Source organism: Arvicola amphibius, chromosome 17 (assembly GCF_903992535.2).
Source record: "Arvicola amphibius chromosome 17, mArvAmp1.2, whole genome shotgun sequence".
Taxonomy (NCBI): Eukaryota; Metazoa; Chordata; class Mammalia; order Rodentia; family Cricetidae; genus Arvicola; species Arvicola amphibius.
In genome coordinates this window covers 16,960,293-16,981,936 of record NC_052063.2, presented here as the reverse complement: position 1 = coordinate 16,981,936, position 21,644 = coordinate 16,960,293, and the positions used below count along the sequence as shown (strand labels likewise).

Here is a 21,644-nt window from a genome sequence, read left to right as displayed (position 1 = left end):
CTTTTGCTTAAATATTAGGATTTTTTTAAAAAAAAAAAATCATCTTTCCAGATACCAAAATGACAAATTTCTGCAGCGGGGGCATGAGAGAAAATGAGAAAAAAATGCCAACAGGGGAGCTTACTCTGCTGTCTATGGCAGTGCCTTTGAGCAACTCTTTCTGTGAGTCAGAAATCCTGAGCAACAGCTGCAATTAGAGAAGATCGTCACTTTCAATCAAGGTTGCTGGGTGGGGGATGAGATGAGGGACAAAGGGAAAGGAGGAGGGGGTGGGGAGAGAAGGGGGGTGGAGATGAAGGTAGGGCACATCCTGTACAGCCATGACATCATTCCCCTGCTCTAGTATATATATAGGGAATGGTCAGAGCATCTTTCAGAGTTCATTCACTTTCAAAGCCAGCTGAAGGCAGGAGAAAGCGCAGAGAGAGGAGAGAGAGAGAGAGGGAGAGAGAGAGAGAGAGAGAGAGAGAGAGAGAGAGAGAGAGAGAGAGAGAGAGAGAGAGAGAGAGAGAGAGAGAGAGCTCCTTCAGTGTGTCTCTGTCTGGACCTGCTTCTCAGAAGGCTGAAAGATGATGGCAGGACTGAACATCCAGCTGGTGTGCCTGATGCTTCTGGCTTTCAGCTCCTGGAGTCTGTGCTCAGGTAAGCCCAACTACATCTCCCAACTCCCTGAAGTGATTTCTCTCGCAGTCTGCAGCGGCTCAGGTTAATGAATCCAGGAGTTCCTCTCTCCTCTCTCTAACTGCCTTTCGGTGACAGAAACCGTGACTGTTAGGTTTCTCTCCTGTTCTGACTGTAAGAACTGAAATGTTTATTCCCCTTCTAAGAGTCTCTAAAGCAGTTAATGTGGTATCAAGGAAATGCAACATATTCATTCTCCTTTGGAATATAACCACTAGAGAGAAAATAGAGGAGAGTCATAAAACAAAGCTGGAAATTTGCATTGGGACTGGTCGTTATTGAGAAGAATAGAAGTCGTGTTTGTCAGTGTGCAGATATTAAAAAACCCCATTCACAATCTATATTCTCATTTTTCTCATTCTATTAGGTGGTGACTTCTCTCATTCACGTCCTTTTGTGATTTTCTTCATATTATTTGTAAATTTATATCTGTGTTAGGAGATGGAAAATAAATGTCAGTAAATAAATGAGTGAGCAAGATTTACAGAATATTATTTCTAGTACAATACAAAATGTCCCAAGTCTTTTCTGAAAGTACATTTTATAGTCTTTCATTGTTACAGGGTTGCGATATTAACATAGCTGTTGCTTTCCTAAGGTAATTTATCTAGGCACAAACTGTAGCCATAGAATTAGTACACTTATGTTTCTCATACAATTTAGCTTTAGTGTTTTGTATATAACAGTAAAGCAGAATGAAGGTATTATTGTCAGATATGTAGCAATCCTTTAGAAATAAGATACATTTAAAAGAACAATGTGAAATATTTTGACTGCAGTGTATTTTAATTAATGATTAGAAATTATTGAACTGAAACATCACAGTAGAAAATCTTATGGGGCAATGAAATGAAATCTCTTAAGATACTATAAATCACTTGTAGATACTATAATTAACAACGAGGGCTCTGAAAGGTTAGATCAAACTCCTGCTAAGGTTTACAAGTACAAAGATAACTCTATCTGCATGGAAGAAAGTTTATTTAGAATGATTTAATTATTTTATTAACAGAAAACTCTGTAAATATTTTATGAGTTTTCTGTAAATATGATTTTATCAAATGGTGCATAAAATTAGTTATAATTCGAGATTAAAATAGCCTAGTGATTAAAAAGTCTGTATTAACTGAAATAATTTTCTGTGACAAGTGCACATTTTTATAGGTGATTAATACAATTAATTTTATTATTCATTTTGGAAAACAAACAAACATATATTTGAAATAAGCCAAGCAGAAGTGTCTATGGGATAACTCAGTTTTTGCATGCACTTGATGAGTTGGTTGCATCAGGTGAGATTCTGTGTTTTAATGACTGCAGAGTGGTTTATGGGACAATTTTAAGCCCTGCCTTTTTTTTTTTTTTTTTTTTTTTTTTTTTTAGTATGAAACTCGTGGGTATGAAAATGCTCTACAACTGTGTAGCATTTCTAAATTTTGCTCATAAATGGAATCGTGAAAAATGTGTTCCAAAATGAATCAGGGATCTGTTTCCAATACTGCTTACCCTGTGTTGATGGAGAACTCGGTCTTTGCTTAAGCCACGTCCTCACCTGCATAGGATAAAATTGGAAGCACACAATTCAAAGCTCTTATTTAAAACAGAAACTGATTCCTTCAAAGACAATTTTGTAAAATGACATTTTCAGCGAAGTGAATCTCAGTATCATTTTTATTCCAAAGTTACCAAGAAATAAAAAAAGCAACACTGTATTCATATTTTCTTTTGTGGGAACCACTGCTGATGAGAATGAGACTGGGAGCAGCGTATTCGCTGAGGTCTATATCACAGAGTATAATTAAGTGTTTTACTGCGATTCAGAGATGAAACAACTCCAAATCTTGAATACTTTGCTTAGCAAATTATCTTGTGCTCATTTTCTTGGAAGCGATTCTGCTACCATAGCTGTCAGCAGAAAATGAAGCCGTGATCCATTTCTTTCAGAGTACCGCTCTGAAGGAATGACATGTAGAAGACAATAAATTTCAAAGACTAATTCTTTAAATTAATTTGAAATACATTGGTTTCAGTGTAACGACATGATATGTGATTACATAGTAAGCATATGGTTTTGATTTTTTTTCAGACTCCGAAGAGGACATGAGAGCTTTAGAGGCAGATTTATTGACAAACATGCATGCGTCAAAGGTAACTTTTTTTCGTTCATCCAGGCTTGATGGATATGTGAATTTCCACTCTAAACATGATAATATTTTCTTATATTAACCAATACAGATATAGTTACCTACCTCAAAACTGTAAAGATCTTTGGGAGACATTTCCTATTTGAGAGACTTCATCTTTTTTTCTTCTAAGGCAGGGGTTCTCAACCTTCCTAATGTTGCGACCCTTTAGTAAGGTCCTTTTGTTGTGGTGACGCCAACCATAAAATTATTTTCACTGGTACATGATAATTCCAGTTTTGCTTGTTATAAATCACAGTGTAAATATTTTTGGAGGTGTAATTTTGCCAAAGGGTTTGTGACCCACAAATTGAGAACCACTGTTCTGAAGAAGACAGGTGTTAACATGAAAAGGAAATCTCTATAGGGCTGTCAATGGGTATGTTCCGGTTTTAATTAAGCAAGCACAGATAATGTCACGGAGACAGGGAAACATCCTGAACCTGTTTTCATGATTACTAGATTGGCAGCAAAAAAGGCAGGTGGTCCTCAAGTTAAATAAGTGAAGCCTAATTGAAGTTTTTACGTGTTTTTGTTAATTGTGAAAAAATGTGTTTCCTAAAACATGGCATCAAGGCAACATGGGGAGGAAATATGGCATGGACGAGAGCTAGGGACACTCAAACATTAACCTTGAGATGTAGTCCTGAAACCAAGACCTGTGGTCTATTTAATATTAGGCAACTGAGAAGTCTTGCTTAATTGAATGAGCTTATCCTACGTACAGAAGTCTCTAGTATGCAAGGGCAATTTTATTGTCTTTGACACAGAGAAGAAAAGAAAGGTATTCATTTTGCAAGTATGTGATTGACAGCACATGATATTACCTTACAAGTAATGAAGATATGTGTTTTCTATGGTCCTTAAGAGGTAGCCTGGTAAAATCTAAGATTACATAGAATTCAATAATGACCAATATTTACTAAAATAAATTGATTGAATAGAAACCAATTATTATGTAAATTGAACACCAGAAATATCCTCTTTATACACTTTCTTTATAAAGGTAGTCAGTATTAAAGAGAAATTTATTCATCCAACAATAACAGATCCTTTGTTTTGTACTCAGTCTGGATATCAATGACTACAGCTTTTCATCTCCAAAGTAGGAAATTATGTGGAGTCAATCAATAATCTCTCAGGTTAGACTCAAAGTCCTTAGTGGTTTAGAATAGATTTTATTTTTGAAATTCTAAATATGCATTACTTACACATGCATGTCCTAAGAAATCCCCAAAATTTGACAGTGTTTTGACAAAGTGCTACTATTCTGAGACCCTGTGTGAGTTTGGGTTACTCTCTCTGACCAAGCAAATGCAAGAAAAAAAATTCAATATCTGGAATAGTGACATCTTTTCTGCTAAAGAAAATATGGTGCAATGGTGTAGATTTAATCAGTTTAAAATCATTCAGGATGAAGGATTTGTATTTCATTGTTTTATTTCAACTGAGACAAGTAAGATCCAATCTTGGATGAGAAGGTATCCAGACATAAAATCACTCCAAGTTTGCTGCTAGGATAAAAATAAAAAAGCACAGCATATGTTTGTTATGCCATCACATTATAATTCATTTCTGCCACTCAAACAAAAACTCAAAATTTTGTTTGTTTACAGTACTATATAAATGAGAACTCTAGATATATGACCACCTTAACTAAATGACTGCATTCAAAAATTTAAGGGGAAGATTATTTGATTCTGTTATTGCAATGCCATTTTTAAAAAGCTGCAGAGATCATGTTTTCCTCTTTTTACTTTTTAAATCAAGTATGTGAACAATTTCTATTTTAGGACAGAGATGTTTAGACACTGAGAAGCTATTTACTAAAACTAGGTACCAGGCGCTCCAGCAAATTCAAAAACGGCAGCGAGCGACAAGAAATAGCAGACCCAGGAGTATTTTTGTGTGTGTGTGTGTGTGTGTGTGTGTGTGTGTGTGTGTGTTCATGTATGTGATATCTTTTATCATCACTGGCATTGGAGTATAGTATCCTGATACTCATAAATTTTAATGCCCGTGAGTTAAGAGTATTAAAAGCAGGACTCACACATTCACAGTCTTATTGCAAGTCAAACTTAAAATAGAATGGTTTAACCCAATCAATACCTATTCCATGCTCCTCTACCAGACTTTAATTGTGATATCTTTTTTTTTCACTATTTCAGATCAGTAAATCAAGTCCTCCCTCTTGGAAAATGACCTTGCTAAATGTTTGCAGCCTTATCAATAACGTGAACAGCCCAGCTGAAGAAGCGGCAGGAGAAATGCATGAAGATGAGCTTGTTGGGAAAAGGAAACTCCCCATTGTTCTTGATGGCTTTAGCTTGGAAGCAATGCTGACCATATTCCAGCTGCAAAAAATCTGTCACAGCAGGGCCTTCCAACACTGGGAGGTAAAACAGAATCCAAAGATGGGCACAAGGGTTACTGCACTAGTGGGTTCTCATTTGCATTCATTCTTATACCCTGATAAAATCCCCAGTACGGGAGACTTACAAATCCTAGAAAGCAATGAGTTAAACCATGTTTTGAAGACAACACCCTTCTTAACTTCAAAGTGTCCTTCAAATATTTGGAGATTAACAAATTCTTCTTGCTTTAATCTTAGAAGGGTTATGATATGGTTGAAGATACATTAAAACCATGAACGTAAATTGCTGAAACGCTGAGGCAGTTCTGCATTAAATTGGCAGTGGGGACATACATCAAGAAATTTAAGTAAATTTATCAAAATCAAAATTCGTGTTTAATTATCTATAGCCAAAGAAAATACAAAAGTTTCAAAGGAAATAGAACAAAAATCAAAGGATTCCAGTTGCAACTTTCAAATTAGAATGTGCATAGGAATTTGTTTTCAGCTTCTGTATTTGATTATTGAGCAAGTTAAATATTTATTAATTTTAAAAATAAGGTGAAAGGAATATATATATACATATATACATACATACATACATATATATATATAGAGAGAGAGATGTACAAACACACACACACACATCCACATATAGAAAAGCCTTTACATTCTTTACATTCTAGATTAGTAGGTAAGTACACATAACTTTTATTATCAATATTCTATGTCCATAATCCAGTTGTTCTGTTAATTAAATATTCTGAAATGGTCATTGTTGAATTAGCCATGATCCTCTTAGAACTCAAATCTTAAATTCAAAAAGATGAAGTATCATCTTTTAGGTATATCCAAAATTGGAGTCAGTTCCGCAAACATTAACTTTAACTCCAAAACCTACTTTAAAGAAGACATCGTTAAAGGAAGGGTATTAAGGATGCTGTACATGTGTCTTAGAATTATTTATTCATCTTTTGAGACAAGGTCTTATAGCTATGTAACGCTAGCTGTCCTGAGAAATAGTCTGTAGGCCAGAATGGTCTCAAACTTGTAGCAATCCTGCCACTGACTCCAAAGTGCTAGTATCGCTTGCATGTACTATTATGTCTGGTTGACCTATCTTTAAATGGTGGGTGAAGGGGAGAGACTGAAAATTTTGGTAATCTACAAATGGCCTTCTCTGCAAACACTTTATTTTTTTATTGCCTTGACGTACATGTGACTAAAACTAAATTCGAGCTCTAAAGAAATGGGGAAAAGGATACTATTACACTTTTCCGAATGGAGAAACATTTTTCAGATCAAGCCCTGAGAGGTTTGCTTCATGTTTTAAATTATCGGTTTACACCAACACTGCAGATCTGGGTGCCCTCTCTGTTAATTTAACAAGCCTGTGCGTGGCTTCCACAGAGATGCCCTGTGGAAGAAGGGAATGCCTGCAGAACTGTTGGTGTTTATCCTAACTGATAAACATAACTATGCTTTCCATATGAAAAACCAAAAAGGCTAGTTCAAATTATCTTGTTGTACTCTTCATCCTTTAATTTTAATTCCAGCTAAATGGTACAGGCTTTAGAACACTATTTAGCTCAATAAAACTTGAACATTCAGATCTTAGCAGAGGGAAATACCAATTATGCCGTACTTATCCAGAGAAGAAAGACCCTCAATAAACTAATTAGCAGATAAGTCAACTGAACATAAGACTGGAACTCTTGTTATTTTAACTGTTGAGTCATTTCAAAATAAAATGATATTATCAGACTGAGCATAGTACAAGTAATTATAGACTATGCACTTTCAAGAGAGTAAAGATTAAAACCCTCAATTGCCTGACAGTAGCTGATTTACCTTCTCTGAAACTCAGTAACTGCAGCTTGAAAATGGCATTACAATTGAACAGGATGCAGTACAATTAGAGTATCAGTATTTGTTATTGTCACCCCAAAGTTTAGGAGACAACTGTCATCTGACGAGATCATAGCTGTTTAAACAGAGTTTCCACAGTTGTTGATTTCTGCAACATCTAAAATACTTGGAACGGGCAATTTTTTTTTCTGTTTAGGAAACTGGTCATTAGAGTGATTTTAATTGACTTAAGTCAACATAAAATCCCGTTACCTTTCTTTCAAATAGCATTGAGATTCAATACTATATTTATTATGCTATATCTTATATCATTTTGGACTGCCATGATATTCAAAGTCTCAGAACTAAATGGAAGGTGTCTCTGGTATAGCCCATAAGCTAGAAAAATGTAAATACATTTTTTTAAACGAGAGGTAGGCTGGTGAACTGAGAAAGGACATAAATAATCAGAAAGATTATGATCTGATTCCGTCTCAGTCATGATAACCATCTGTCCTCTGACAAAGCTGTTTCTCTGATCCTACAGGTGCATCTTTGCTTAAAACAAATAGAGGAAAGTGTAGGGAAAATGGTCTGAAATATGTTTCATGCATGTAACTTCCCTTTGTGTTTTCTCTATTTTAGATGATTCAGGAAGATATTCTTGACAATGGCAGTGACAAATCTGAGAAGGAAGAAGTGATAAAGAGAAAAATCCCTTACATTCTGAAAAGGCAGCTGTATGAGAGTAAACCCAGAAGGCCCTACATACTCAAGAGGGGCACCTACTACTACTAAGAAGCTGACTCGTGACACGTGATCGTGATTGATCCCTCTTTACCTAGATATGTAATCATGTGGTCACCTAGATACATAGTTACATGTGTGTGTAAATGTGACAGAACCTAATTATTTCATCTCTGCCACAATTGTGGTCGATTGGATGTTATTTCTCTGCATTCCTGTCAATTAAACTGAATGATTTCAAATAAATGTGGAGCTTCAGCATGATGTGTATCGTATAATTGGACTAGGTAATAATCATATCACATACAGAACATTTTGCAATTTTGCAAAATATATTACAGGATATCCGAACAGTCATCACATCACAGATTATAACAAAGTTGAGCACACATCATTAATCCAAAGCCAAACAATGACCGAACAATGACACCATTTGGATCATTTGATTGCTTTCATTTTTTGACTGAAAGCAATATGCACTGCTTTCCAAAAACCACTGGTTCATCCCTCAGTAAAAAAAAAAAAAAAAAAAAAAAAAAAAAAAAAAGTTATTGTCATAAAAGGCCCATCTGAAAGAATTGTTAATGAAACACTGTTATTTATGATTATTTGGTGAGTGTATCTTTAAGTAAATATTTTTGCCTGTCAAATGAATTTAATAGTTAATAAAATTCAACAAGCTATCAAAATCTAATGCTTTATTTCAGATTCACTGATTTTATGAGAATTCTTTTTAATCCCCCTGTCTTTTTTACACCTTTAAGCTAGAATATCATGCATGTATATTTAAATGTCACTTAGGGGATCTTGTAATTGATATTGTTCTCTCACTGGAAAGGTATATTTAAGCTAAACGTTGTGCATCTAATAATTCTTCTTGACTTTCCTTTAGAGTCATGATTATGACCTGATGAGCCTTTGCATTCCCTGACATCTGTGACTTTCCTAATTACTTCCCTTACTGGCTCCAGGAAATCATGCTCTTACAGGAGTGCGGTCTTTCCATTGTTACCCATGAAAGATGTGTTCAGAGCCCATGTAGTGCTAAGTCATCTTCAAAAAGACTGAGTCTTTTATTTTTGTTTTTTGTTTTTTTTGTTTTGTTTTTTTTTTTTTAAATGAGATTATCTTTCTCCAAGCTTAATACTCTTCAGAGCAGGATTGGTGACAACTTTACAGGTGGAGGAGCTTTCTTTACCGAATTCTGACTTTTGTTACTACTTCTTCACATTCCTGGGGGAGTCAGTAAATCATAGCATTTAAAATGTTCACAGAACCGACCAAGATAGCAAGCATGGTCACGGAGATTATGAGGGTGCTCTCAAACTCAGAACATCAAGATTATACTCAATTTGCTTACTAGCAAAGGTGGGCACTTGCGGGTCTTTTGTTTCATTGACCTAAAAAAAAAAAAGGCTAAGAGAATGGGTAGAGAAAAGGTGAAACATGCTGACTACAATACATGGTATAACAGGTATAACATATATTGCATAACACATAGGATTGTTGTACAAACACATTAAGAATACACTGTATCCAGCAGTTAATACTTGCAGTGGTAGTAGTTTTCTCATATGTATCTTCTTGATATATTATTATACTGTCATTAATAGAGATCCCATTTGCCTCCCAGCAAATCTTCTCACTTATTTTATTATCCATCAAAGTCATATTTCATCTGCAACTTTCTCCTTAAAACCAGTATCATCTCCTTTTGAATTCTCTGAGTCATTTTTACTGATTTTCTCTAAAAATCAAGGTCATTATTTCAACTCTTAACTAACATTTTCTTTATACTTGATAGCATAGAGTGAAGACAAAAGATACATATTCCAATCACATCCTTACAATTTTCTTTCCATTTAAAACCTACAGGTTGTTCCAAATATAAGGTATATAGGATGAAAAGTACAAAATTGTGATGAAAAATTACTGAAAAATAAGTGAATATACCATATTTAAGGAATTGAAGACTCATTACCAAGATGTCACTCTTTCCAAACCTGATTTACCAACTCAGTGCATTCCCCAAAACCTCCCAGTGAGCTATTTAGTGGTTATAAACAAATGATTAGAAACTTTATAAAGACAAAATATTCAGACTAATAAAATACTACCTCACCACTTGACCTAAAGTGCTGACAGCATCTTATTTCAAGGCTTACCATAGAGCGATGTTAACCACAGAAGTGCATTTTTTTAAAAAAGGAGTATAGTAATAAATCAATTAAACACTTTAGAATGCTGAAGTAGATCCATATAAACTTGGATCCTTATAAACATGAAATCTTAAAGAAAAGAACAAAGGTAATTCAATGGAAAAAATATCTTTCCAACAAATATGACCACAATAACTAGACAGGCACATGCAATTACATCTAAACAGAAACCCTATACACTTAAAGACTACTTCAAGATGAATCACAGACCAAAATATAAAACACAAAACTCTAACATTTATAGCACTGGAAAAATGTAAACTTCTTTAGTTTGGCAATAAATGTTTAGCTACATTATCAAAGGAATGAAAATTCCAGGGGCATTCGTAAATAGAATTTTTAAAAATCTTGAAAACCACATGGAAACAGGAAAGTAAGTAAATAGAACTAACGGCTTTAAAAAAAAGAATAAACGACCAATTCATGAAAAAAAAAAAAAAAAGAGTCAACTTCTTTAACCAGAAAAGTGGCTTGGGGGGTTGTATATCTGGGAACTGTTCTTCTGATCTAGAAGTAGTAGTATTTTTCCTGTTCTGCCTTTGTACCTCTCGTGGCTCCACAGGGTCTGTTGGTCCATGAGTGGCTAGTAGGGGAATGTTGGAAGATGTTGCTGGCTGGTCAGAGGTAGCTGCCTCCCCATGCTGTAGCAGCTTATCTCAATCAACTCCGCAACATGGGGCTCCACCCAACCCCAGCAAAGCTTCCTGCTCTCTACCTGCCCTTATCTGGAGGGTCCCTGGACCTGGAGGACTGACCTTATCTAAAGGCTGTCTCTAAACAAGATGCCTGATTCATCTTTAGCTTGACCATTTGCACAGATCCCTGCTAAGAAGACTTGTGTTGGGGGATCTGCTATAGGACCCTATTGCCACATAAAAAACCTTGTGATTGGAGAATGCCACTTAATGCAGATTAGGATTTGTCCCCAGGCTCCCCAATCCTATATATTCCTTTGACCCTGGAATAAAATCTAGCCAATTCACCAAAATCTGTGTCCAGGAGAGCTGTCTCCATTTAGGCTCCCAGGCCGCCAATGCTTCCTGTCCACTCCATACGCTTTTTCCCCTTTTGATGTGGTGGCCCCACAGGGGAGGGGGAGGCACACAGTTTCATCTTCCCAATTATAATGATAAGAACAGAAGATTGAAACTGATTGGGTAAAACAGGGACCCCAAAGCAGCAGTTAAAGAATGTCCTAGCTGAAGGCGTGAACTGCCAGAAGATAATTCTGCTTCCGCATTCCTCTTTATATCTTCTCTTAAATGAGCGCATGCCTAAAATCTGTACATAAGCATCTGTCTGAGACAGAGAGAACGCATTCAGATTCCCTCTGGATGTGTCAAGTGGATTTGTTACCAGGAGAATTTGGGGTGGGGTGGGGTGGGGTGGGCTTTGAGGTCACCTAATGTTACTTTCTCCTCTGCCTTCAATGTGGAACAGGAATTGTGGAAATTTTTTTTTCCTCATGGTTTATTTTTTTTATATTTAAAAATTTCCATCTCCTTCCCTCCTCCTCCCCCCTCCCTCCCCTCCTCCTCCCCCTTCCCTCCCCTCCCCTCCACCCATCCCTCCCCTCCCTCCCTCTCAAGGCCAAGGAGCCATCAGGGTTCCCCACTCTGTGCTAAGACCAAGGTCCTCCCAACTCCCCCCAGGTCCAGGAAGGTGATCGACCAAGCTGAGAAGGCTCCCACAGAGCCCGTCCATGAAGAACAATCAGAGCCCAGAGCACCGGACTGAGCTCCCAAGGTCCTGATGAGGAGCAGAAGGAGAGAGAACATGAGAAAGAAAGTCAGGACCGGGAGGGAACCTCCAGCTGGCGACAGATGGGGAAGGTGACTGAGCCCCACATTGGAGCACTGGACTGAGCTCCCAAGGTCCCGATGAGGAGCAGAAGGAGCGAGAACATGAGGGAGAAAGTCAGGAACGAGAGGGGTGCATTCCACGCATGGAAACGGTGGGACAGAACTAATGGGAGATCACCAACTCCAGTTGGAATGGGACTGATGGATCATGCGACCAAACCCGTCTCTCTGAGTGTGGCCAGCAGCGGGGGCTGACTGAGAAGCAAAGGACAATGGCTCTGGAAATTTTTTTCAATATCAGATTTCCATATTCCTCATCCAGAAGAGCCTGGGTTCTAATTTGGTGTCTAGCACTGTGCTGGCATGCTATAGGCCTTCTGTCCTTTCCTCGTTGGATCTGGTGCCAGGTCTAGGTTCCAGACTGTTCACACTAAAGCAGCACCTAGTCTCCTAGCTTACCCATAAGGACCAATTTGTTTTAATTCCATTTCATCTTTTTTACTTCATGAATAAACTTGACTCGTCATCACATAGTTTGAATACAAAATACCCCATTGATAACGTGTTAAAGACTTGACCTTGGGGTTTCACCACCGGGAATTGATTGCAACATTGAGAACATGTGACATTGTGGTATATAAGTCCTTAGGTTACTCGGGACATAAACGTAAAGGTGACTTGGGCAACAAGGTTATATTTATTTTCTTTGCTTCTTGGAGTAACATGAACGGTTTGCTCTGCCACATGCTTCCTACAATGGGCATCTGGCAGAAACTCAAAGGAAGGAGTCCCTTGAACTTTGGGTTGGACTATCCTGAAGTGTGATCCATAACAAACCCCTTCAATAAATTATTCGTATCAGGTATTTTCTATAATAATGAAAAGTCACTAATACACCACTCATGCCGCTGCCTTCACTTCCTTAAATAAGTAAGTCAAAGGACAACCATTCCTTCCTGAACACTGCCCAGATTTCAGAGCACAGTGCAATCCCTATGTGTGCAATGTACCTTTGCATCTGCAAGGCTCCCACACTGAAATGTCACTAAAATTCTAATTCTCTTTCATATTTTTATTCTTATGAAATAGCAAGCACGGAAACCATTTCACTTTTTTTAAAACTGAAAAGGTTAGTAACCACTCATTTCTCTTGATTTGCATATGAAAACAAACGGCTTTCTATCTCATACAAAAAATAGGATCTTTTTAAAGAAAAACCATTTTCTCCTCCACAGTACTTCACATTTGTATTATCAAAGGAAACATAAAATTATACAGTCTGATGCTTTATCCATCCATTTTTTTTTTTTTTTTGCTATTTGTGAAATACAACAATTAGGACTGCAAACATTTCTTTCAAAATCTTGGATTTTAAAAATGTGTTAAGATAATTTTCTTAAATGTGATATGCTTTATTTGCTTTTGCTTTCCTGCTGAGATGAGCCTTGAAGGTAAACAAACTTGAATCTTCCCAGTAACTAGATCTTAGAACAATTCAAAGCATTTATAAAACCCAGAGTTTTCACTAATTCCAAATCCAACAGGCATGTTACTCCTTCCCCCTGGGGGTGGGGTGGGGCACACAGCTCTGGACCCCAGAGATCAGCCAGGATTGAGGTGCAGATATGCATGGGAAGGGAATGCACAGCCTCCATGCAGCGTTTCTTCCTCACTACCTTTCAGATTCTGCTTCGGTTCATCTTTGCCGATCCTGATTCATTGAGGACCACTGTCCTATAGGAAGACCCAGATCTGCACACACACATACGTATATATACGTATATATGATGTATATATATATATGTGTATATATATACGTATATATATGATGTATATAACTCCTAATGCTGTTCTTTCTAAGCAGTGGAGAGGCTTTCCCCTAATCTGGAGTGCCATTAATGTCTTATGAAGCTATAGACTTCAAAAGCTCACTATTTCAGCTCCCTTTATGCTTCACTGTATATGTAATAAAATTCTAGAGAAAGAGCAGACCTCACTGTCTGGTAGACACTTTTAAACTCTGCTACAAGCCCCAGATACTTTTGCGAACTGAGTTCCTTTACCAGGCCTTGCTATTATGCCCAGAACCTTCTGATTAAAGGAACAGTGTAAGTGATTTATAAGTATTCTGTGATAGCAAATCTTTGAATGCTTGCAAAGTTTTCATAAATGACTAGATGCTTGCTTTAGTCTTTTCTAAGACATTTCATATGTGCACTTTCGCATGAGGAAGGTGGTCCACAGGAGTACCGAAATACTAACAGCTGGAAACATGTACGAGCGAGTTTAAATAAGAATCTTGAGTGTTTTCAGCAGGGCGTTGAGATAAGAGAGGGGATTTCATCACTCCTTGCGGTATAATTATTAGTTACTTTTTATGGAGGCGCGAAGCAACATAGGAAGCTGAAATTGTCACACAGGAGGAAAAGTCCCCGTCTATTTGCATGACAAGGCTTTTTGTCCTTGGGTAGAAATTAAGTGACTGCTAAAATACCTTCAGTGTCCTACTGTGAGGGCAATTCCGATCTAATGCTTTTCTACTAGGTAGGATCATGATGTTAAACTCCATTCTCAGAAGCCACAAACTTGCTAGCTGTTCCTAACCAATATTAAATCAAGGCAAGGCTGAGTGCAGTCAGAGCAATATAGATAAGTTCAGCTTATTTGATAGCATCTTTTTTGGCTAATGAAAAGGTGTCAAATTATATTTTGTGAAGTTCTAGAAATTGATCATAAAGAGAGCCGGAAAGTATTAAGTCAAGATTAGTTAAGTAAAACCCTGCCCTTAAAGATTTACACCCTTAAAGACTTTTTTATTTTTTATATCTTTTGGAGAATTTTCATTTGTTTATCATCAAAGTTTGAAGCAAGTTCTAGTTATCAAACTTTTTGCATTCTTTTAACTTATAAATAGGTCTGGGGCCCTTAGTCTCTGAGTCAAAAAATGCTTTCTTTATGTTCTGGAAATTATTTTTCTAAACCTCCTAGTGTATTCACATGCCTGAATATCAGCCAATGGGATAAAAGAAGAAGTTCATATGGTAATTTCTTTTTTTAGAAGCATCATAATAAAAGTATAAAAGTCAGTTTTATTAAATGCTCAATTCTTAAAATTATTTAAAATTATTTTTTAAAAAATCCCACCCCTGTCCTGCCCTCCGTCTAAATAACCACTGCCCAAGAACATTATGCTCAACAAACTTTTCCATCTGTCTAAAACCTGGAACAGGGCTCTCTCAGAGGACAGCTGTGCTGGTCACGTGATGGTTAACCTTGGGTATCAGCTCCACTGCACCTGGAAATCACTGAACCTACCCAGCAGGGCACATCTGAAAGAGATTTCTCTTGATCATTTGAGGTCGGAACACCTCCCCTAAATCTGGGCCACACCTTCTGGTGGCAACCTTAAAAAAGGACAGGGAGAAAGGAAGCGTTTGCTTTTCGCCTGCTTACTCTCACTCTCGTTGCCACCTTCATCTAACCTGTTGCTGAGACATTCCTTTGCTGGTATTAGAACCTGCATTTTCGGGATTCCAGTGTAGGCCGAAGACCAGCAGCTCTCTAGGGATCCCGCTGGACTCTAGCACCAGATTAGACCCCATCCGGTCTTGGCCTTCCTACCAGGAAGCTGTTGTTGGACTACTCAGAAATCAGACTGTAAGTCACCCAGATAAATAAATAACTCCACCTCCTCTCTCTCTCTCTCTCTCTCTCTCTCTCTCTCTCTCTCTCTCTCTCTCTCTCTCTCTCTCTCTCTCTCTCTCTCTCTCTCTCTCTCTCTCTCTCTCTCACACACACACACACACACACACACACACACACTCAGTTCTGTTACCTTAGAGAACCCCAAAATGGATCATGACCCATACTTGCATAGCCCTCATTAGCTAACTGGCAATCCGGTGAATGATGGAAACAGCTAACACAAAACACCAAAAACAAAAACCAGGAAAAGGGGCGGGGCAGGGGGGGATGTAGCTAAGTAGTTAGCAATTGCTTAGGCCCTGCAGGTTCAGTTCTAGTCTCAGAACCTCAGAGAGGTTGATGGATGCAGTCCAACCACAGCGTTGTAGTCTATGCCAATTTCTAAACCCTCAGAGTGCCCATGAAGTCCAGAGAACAGAGCAGACTGCGCAAAGGAAGGTCTCCGCAGCTCTCAGCATTCACTAGGGAGCCCAAACAGCTTCACAGTGCCACCTTCCCAACTGCTTTCATAGTTGCCATCTTTGTCATCAAAGGCAAACTCCAGCAGAGGACGCTTGGGGTGCCAAGCTACGGCGAAAGTCAGGGACTCACATTGCATCTCCCATAGTTTCTCTCCTGTCTCCACTTCAGCTGTGTCAATGAAAAGATCGCCTGAAGCCAACGCCAGCATTTTCCCATCGTGGCTAAAACTGAGGATCCTCACCGGCCAACCCAATCTAGAGAAGCACCATACGTACAATAACTCATTCACACCCCAGAGACTGACCAAAGCATCTGCACTTCCTGTGGCGAGGTATTTCCCCCATGGGGTCAAACTTGATACCAATGCAGTTAGAAGGATGGGCATTGATGAACTGCACAGGCTTTAGTTCAGGGTAGCTGAGAATGTTGGTACAGCCATTGCCATTGGTCAGGAAGAACATGTTATTATATTTATTCCAGAAGATTTCGTTGACCTCAAACTTGAACTGCTCTTCTGCTTTGGAACGGTGCGTCTTGACATCGATAAAGGTTACGCTATTATCCTTGTTGCCCACAGCAATGGTCTGCCTTTCGGGACTTCAACAGATATTAATGTTCTTCCCTTTGGTGTTCACAGTGGCAATGCATTTTGTAGTCCTCATATCCCAGATGTGAATGGTTTTATCTCCAGACGCACTGACAAAGAGGTCAGGGTTGCCTGGATGCGAGCAAAGCTGATCCACACTATCTCCATGTCTCCAGCAGTCGTTTTCTTTGACCAGTCGGTCCTTCTCCAGCAAGAACAAGCTGGCAGTCTTGTCGAAGGACCCCGAGGCCAAGCGACTGCCGACACAGCTAGCTCCAGGCCACCAAATGCACCTTGGCACTACATGCACACCGGGAACTCGCGCGTCTTGCTGTGGCCTCAGAACAGTTCCTGTATCCCGAGAACGTAGCGAGACAAGCCACTCCTCGTAGATCACTGGTGGAGGCACGAGAATCCACACGGGCACCACCATGCGGCCCTCAGCAAAGACTGATTACCAGCAGCTAGATAACTGGGCCTGGCACCGCTGCCGCGCGCATGCGCTGGGCATGTGGTAATTTCTTATATGTTCCTTGTACAGGCTTTTGGAAATAATTCTTGTACATTTGTATTTCCTCCATTCTGCCTCCTAAAATACAGATGCTATCTTGTACCACAATGTCAAGTGTAGCATCTTTGTATGGCTCTCTGTTGACCTGAAGAATTTTAAGTGTCTGAGACTTATTAGTGCGACATCATGCATTACTGGACTTTCATTAAAGAAAAATAAAAAAAATAATAATTTTGATTGATTAAGTTAACCATGCCATGCCAGTACTATCAGAATCGTAATAAAATCAACTTCTAATTATCCTTTCTGTCATGTAAGTTATTTTATCCATTTCCTACAATGCTTCCCTTGAAAATATCAACTAAAATGTGAAACAATTCACATATGTGAAAACATAAACAGAAAACTGGATGAGGAAGTGTTTTAAAAAGATACTTTACAGAAAGTTTAATGATTTCTCCGAAGGTAAAAAAAAAAAGAGATATTTAAAGTGGAATGTTCTCAGTAAGACGTTATAAAAGAAAGAGAAGCCCTTAGAGGTAGCTTTTTAAAAAGACAAAAACAAAAACAGCTATCTTCACAGAATCAGGTCACCTACAAACAGATGAAAAAAAAAACAAAGAATTTTCAGTAATGATAACAAAAGTAATTAGACAATTAGTCATAATGTCTTCAGTGTGCCAAGGGAATTAGCTCAGGCTTAGACCCTTAGGAGGGCTTAGTCCTTCAAGGTTAAGCATGACATAAAAACAGTTCCTTTTATTTGGAGAGTTTGGTACTATAAAAGTGATTCCAGAAAGAAAAAACCCAATCAAAATGATTTGCACCATAAGAAAAAAAATGTCAGCCAAGTTCATGGTAAATCTGTATAGTAATACCAGTCCTCTGCGTTGCAGAGGGCTACAATCTTAAGACCAAGCTTCATTTAGCTTCCTATGGACCATACTGCCACAAGACAAAATCACCCTTCCTATGATCAAACAGTATTTGTGGAAACTGATAGTCCTCGCTAGAAGTAAGGATAGGACCTGTAGAAATATACAACTTTCCCAGAGAGTCTATATCAGCAATCCTAAACCTTTGGTGGTAGCATATCAGATATTTACATTATGATTCATAACAGTAGCAAAATTATAGTTATGAAGCAACAATGAAGTAATTACATGGTTGGGGTCACCACACAGGAGGATCTGTATTAAAGGCTCGAAGCATTAGGAAGGTAGAGAACCACTGCCCTAGATTTTTCTTCTCTTATGTTATCTGGGTGGCAGTTACGTATGCTGCTTTTGTCATTCATGACACTATACATTGCAGACATTCTTTTCTAGAATTTGAACCATGTAAACTAGGGACCTGATAGACACAGGAAGGGTGACTTAGTGACTTTGGCGGGCTGCATTCCCTTCTTCTTGTTCATCACCATGTAAACAATCGCTGTTGCACAGAGTCACTTGTTCAGGTGAAATAACATGAGTCACTCTTTGAGCTGTGGGTACAAAATCACCTTGGAGGCAGACATTGCTTTTAGATTTCCCCAGCGTTCTAGTCCACAGTGCCTTAGAATGTGACTATGTTTGGATTTAAGGCCTTTAAAGAAGAAACTAATGCTTAATGGGGTCAGGAAAGTGGGACTCCTGTCTAATAGGTAGGAAAGAAAAGATGGTATTTATAATGGCAAGCACTAGGGAATCTGCGTGGCCAAAGAAAGGTTGTTTATTTTAATGTGTAAAGTTGGTCACTACCGACAGAGAGATTTAAAAAGGCAGAGTGTGCCACAGTAATACAACTCGCAGTGTTTAGATCCTTGGATCCCTTTTCTCCTTCCTCCATTAGCTGTGTAATCTGGAGGGTATAATCTTATATTTCATCTGGAACCTATTTTTGTCTATTTCTCAAGAACATGATTTTATCTCTACATTTGGTATTCAGTTTATTTCAAACCTTTCTGGACCCATGATCTAGTTCATTAGGAATTGTTGGTTGTTAATAATTTTCTACTCTTTTTTTTTTTTTTTTTTTGGTTGAGTGGGGTTGGCGGAACTAGCAGGCTTTAGCAGAGGCCTGGTATTTCCTATTTATTTGTAGCTTGATGCAAGGTGATTAAAGGTGTTTATGAGAACGCACCATTTTTATGATAGTAATTAAAATATTTTAAAATTTTTCCTATATACTTACTGTATTTACAACATTTGTTCTCTTTCTTTTCTCCCTCCAACATCTATCATGTATTCCCCAATCTATTCCCTCTTTAATACATGGCTTCTTTTTCTTTAATTATATTATATATGCATATACATATCAATGAATACAACCTGATAAATGCATTTAATATTGCTTGTATGTGTATGGCTTCAGGGTTGATCATTGCATTGATATTGGATGATCAATCAGGGTGCTCATATTGGATGATCAATCAGGGTGCTCATCTTTGGAGAGGACAAAAAGAAAAGAAAAAAAAGAAAAAAACTTACCCCCAAAGCAGTGTTGGGTCTAACTCCACTAACACATTTATACCTCTCTCCTAGGTTCTCCACTTTGAATACCAATCATCTCTCCTGTCCTGGAACCCTTAGATGGCCATTCTTCTGACTAGCATGGTCCGCTATTCATACAAACCCTTCCTTTCCTCCCTTAAATGTCACTGCTAACCCCCGTGACACAGATTTCTTCATCACATATCTATACAAATATTAATTTTCAGTAAAATTTCTTGATTCTATCATAAACTTCGGCAGGATTCCTTATGACATATATTTTCTAGTTTACTATAAATAAAGTGTTAACCTTTATGAAAGTACTTAACTTAGTACACAAATAGGCAAGTAAAAGTACTGAATAAATGACAGCCCAAATTTTTTTTTTTTTTTTTTTTTTTTTTTTTGGTTTTTCGAGACAGGGTTTCCCTGTAGTTTCTAGCTCTTGTAGACCAGGCTGGCCTCGAACTCAGAGATCCGCCTGCCTCTGCCTCCCGAGTGCTGGGATTAAAGGCATGCGCCACCACCGCCCGGCTGACAGCCCAAATTTTGATGATGATCAAATAATAGATCACTGATCTCCACTTTATATCCCCACCCACATTACTCCATTTGTAGAATCTGCCATGAAAAATACATGTATATGATTGTGCGTAACAAATAAATACAGAGAGCAAATGAGTGTGGGATACACAGCCCCAATTGATTCATTTACAACACAGCTCAGACATTGAAGGTTCAGGACACAATGTGGAGGAAAGGGTGGAAAGAATACGAGAGTCACAGGACCATCTGTTATGAGGGTACTTTCTCTGCACATGAGTGGAAGCTGCAGCTATGAAATTTTTTTTTTTTTTTTTTTTTTTTTGGTTTTTCGAGACAGGGTTTCTCTGCAGCTTTAGAGCCTGTCCTGGAGCTAGCTCTTGTAGACCAGGCTGGTCTCGAACTTCCAGAGATCCGCCTGCCTCTGCCTCCCGAGTGCTGGGATTAAAGGCGTGGGCCACCACCGCCTGGCTTGCAGCTATGAAATTTTAACAACTTCATTGGCTGAACAAGACCTATGTATATGATGACAACATATGGCAAGTCAACTGGGATGTGAAAATACTCACAGGATCCAGTCCTTGTTATAGAGTTACAGGCAACTTATTAGGGGTCAAGGTCCTGTGGTGAAAACCACAGAGATCGCCCGCCCATGCTAGTGGGAGCTTATGGACTCTGGATTGACTACAAGGATCTCTGAATATGGATGACAGTTGTGGGCCATAATTTGTGGGATCTGATCTTATCCTGGGTGCACAAACTGGCTTTTTGAAGCCCATTTCCCTATGGTGGAATACCTTGCTCAGCCTTGATGCAAAGGGAGAGGCTTGGTCCTGCCTCAATTTGGTATGCCAAACTTTGTTGACTCCACAAGGGAGGCCTTGTCCAGGTAGGTAGTGGATGGGGGTGGGATGGGGGGAGGTAAGTGGATGGGAGAAGGGGAGGGAGGGAAATTGGGGTTGGTATGTAAAACGAACAAACAAATAAGTAAATAAATAAAAAACAAACTATGACAAATTAATTTTTTCCTGCCCACCAGTTACTCCTTTTTTCTCCTTTTCATTTTCATTTGCTTTCTCAGTCTGGCTTAGAAAATAATATAATCATGATATCACAGAATTTGACTCTCTATGGAGAAAGAACCAAAATTTTGTGAATATTTATGTTCACTACAAAGGCATATAATAACTTCTAAAAACAAATTCTACAATTTGACAAAAGGAATCCACATGAAGAATATTTTGGTCCCTTTCCAGGAAATTCAAGAAGTCTTTGAAAGAATGAGAACCGTACATGTACCCTTCAGCAAGATACATGATGACAAAATGCTCAGTACAGTATTACATACCTTTTTGAAAGAATCACTTCATCTATTTGAGATGCACTAAACTACAATCTAGGTCACCCTATCCTTAATCTCCTTTCAGCAATAGGTGATTTCTTAGAAATATTCTAGACACAGCTTTTATGGAAAGAATCGGCATGCAGCATCCGCCCAGGAGAATAACCAGAACTGACACAAAAATTATT

At 38.3% G+C, this 21,644-nt stretch overlaps 1 protein-coding gene and 1 pseudogene across 1 annotated transcript; one reads left to right on the top strand and one right to left on the bottom strand.

Moving 5' to 3' along the window:
* Positions 1 to 569: 569 nt before the first annotated feature.
* Positions 570 to 7,863, top strand: Nts (neurotensin). The gene is made up of 4 exons (XM_038314367.1): positions 570 to 642; positions 2,768 to 2,829; positions 5,033 to 5,260; positions 7,711 to 7,863. Exons 1-4 carry the CDS (start codon positions 570 to 572, stop codon positions 7,861 to 7,863), a joined length of 516 nt encoding a protein of 171 aa, XP_038170295.1.
* Positions 7,864 to 15,989: 8,126 nt separating this feature from the next.
* On the bottom strand, positions 15,990 to 19,052 carry LOC119803265 (annotated as a pseudogene).
* Positions 19,053 to 21,644: the final 2,592 nt, after the last annotated feature.

Bases quoted from the DNA above. Each gene is read 5' to 3' on its own strand.
- Nts (XM_038314367.1), top strand. From the start codon at position 570: ATGATGGCAGGACTGAACATCCAGCTGGTGTGCCTGATGCTTCTGGCT. The intron at 2,830-5,032 runs GTAACTTTTTTT...TCACTATTTCAG, and splicing joins CAAACATGCATGCGTCAAAG to ATCAGTAAATCAAGTCCTCC. The intron at 5,261-7,710 runs GTAAAACAGAAT...TCTCTATTTTAG, and splicing joins GGGCCTTCCAACACTGGGAG to ATGATTCAGGAAGATATTCT.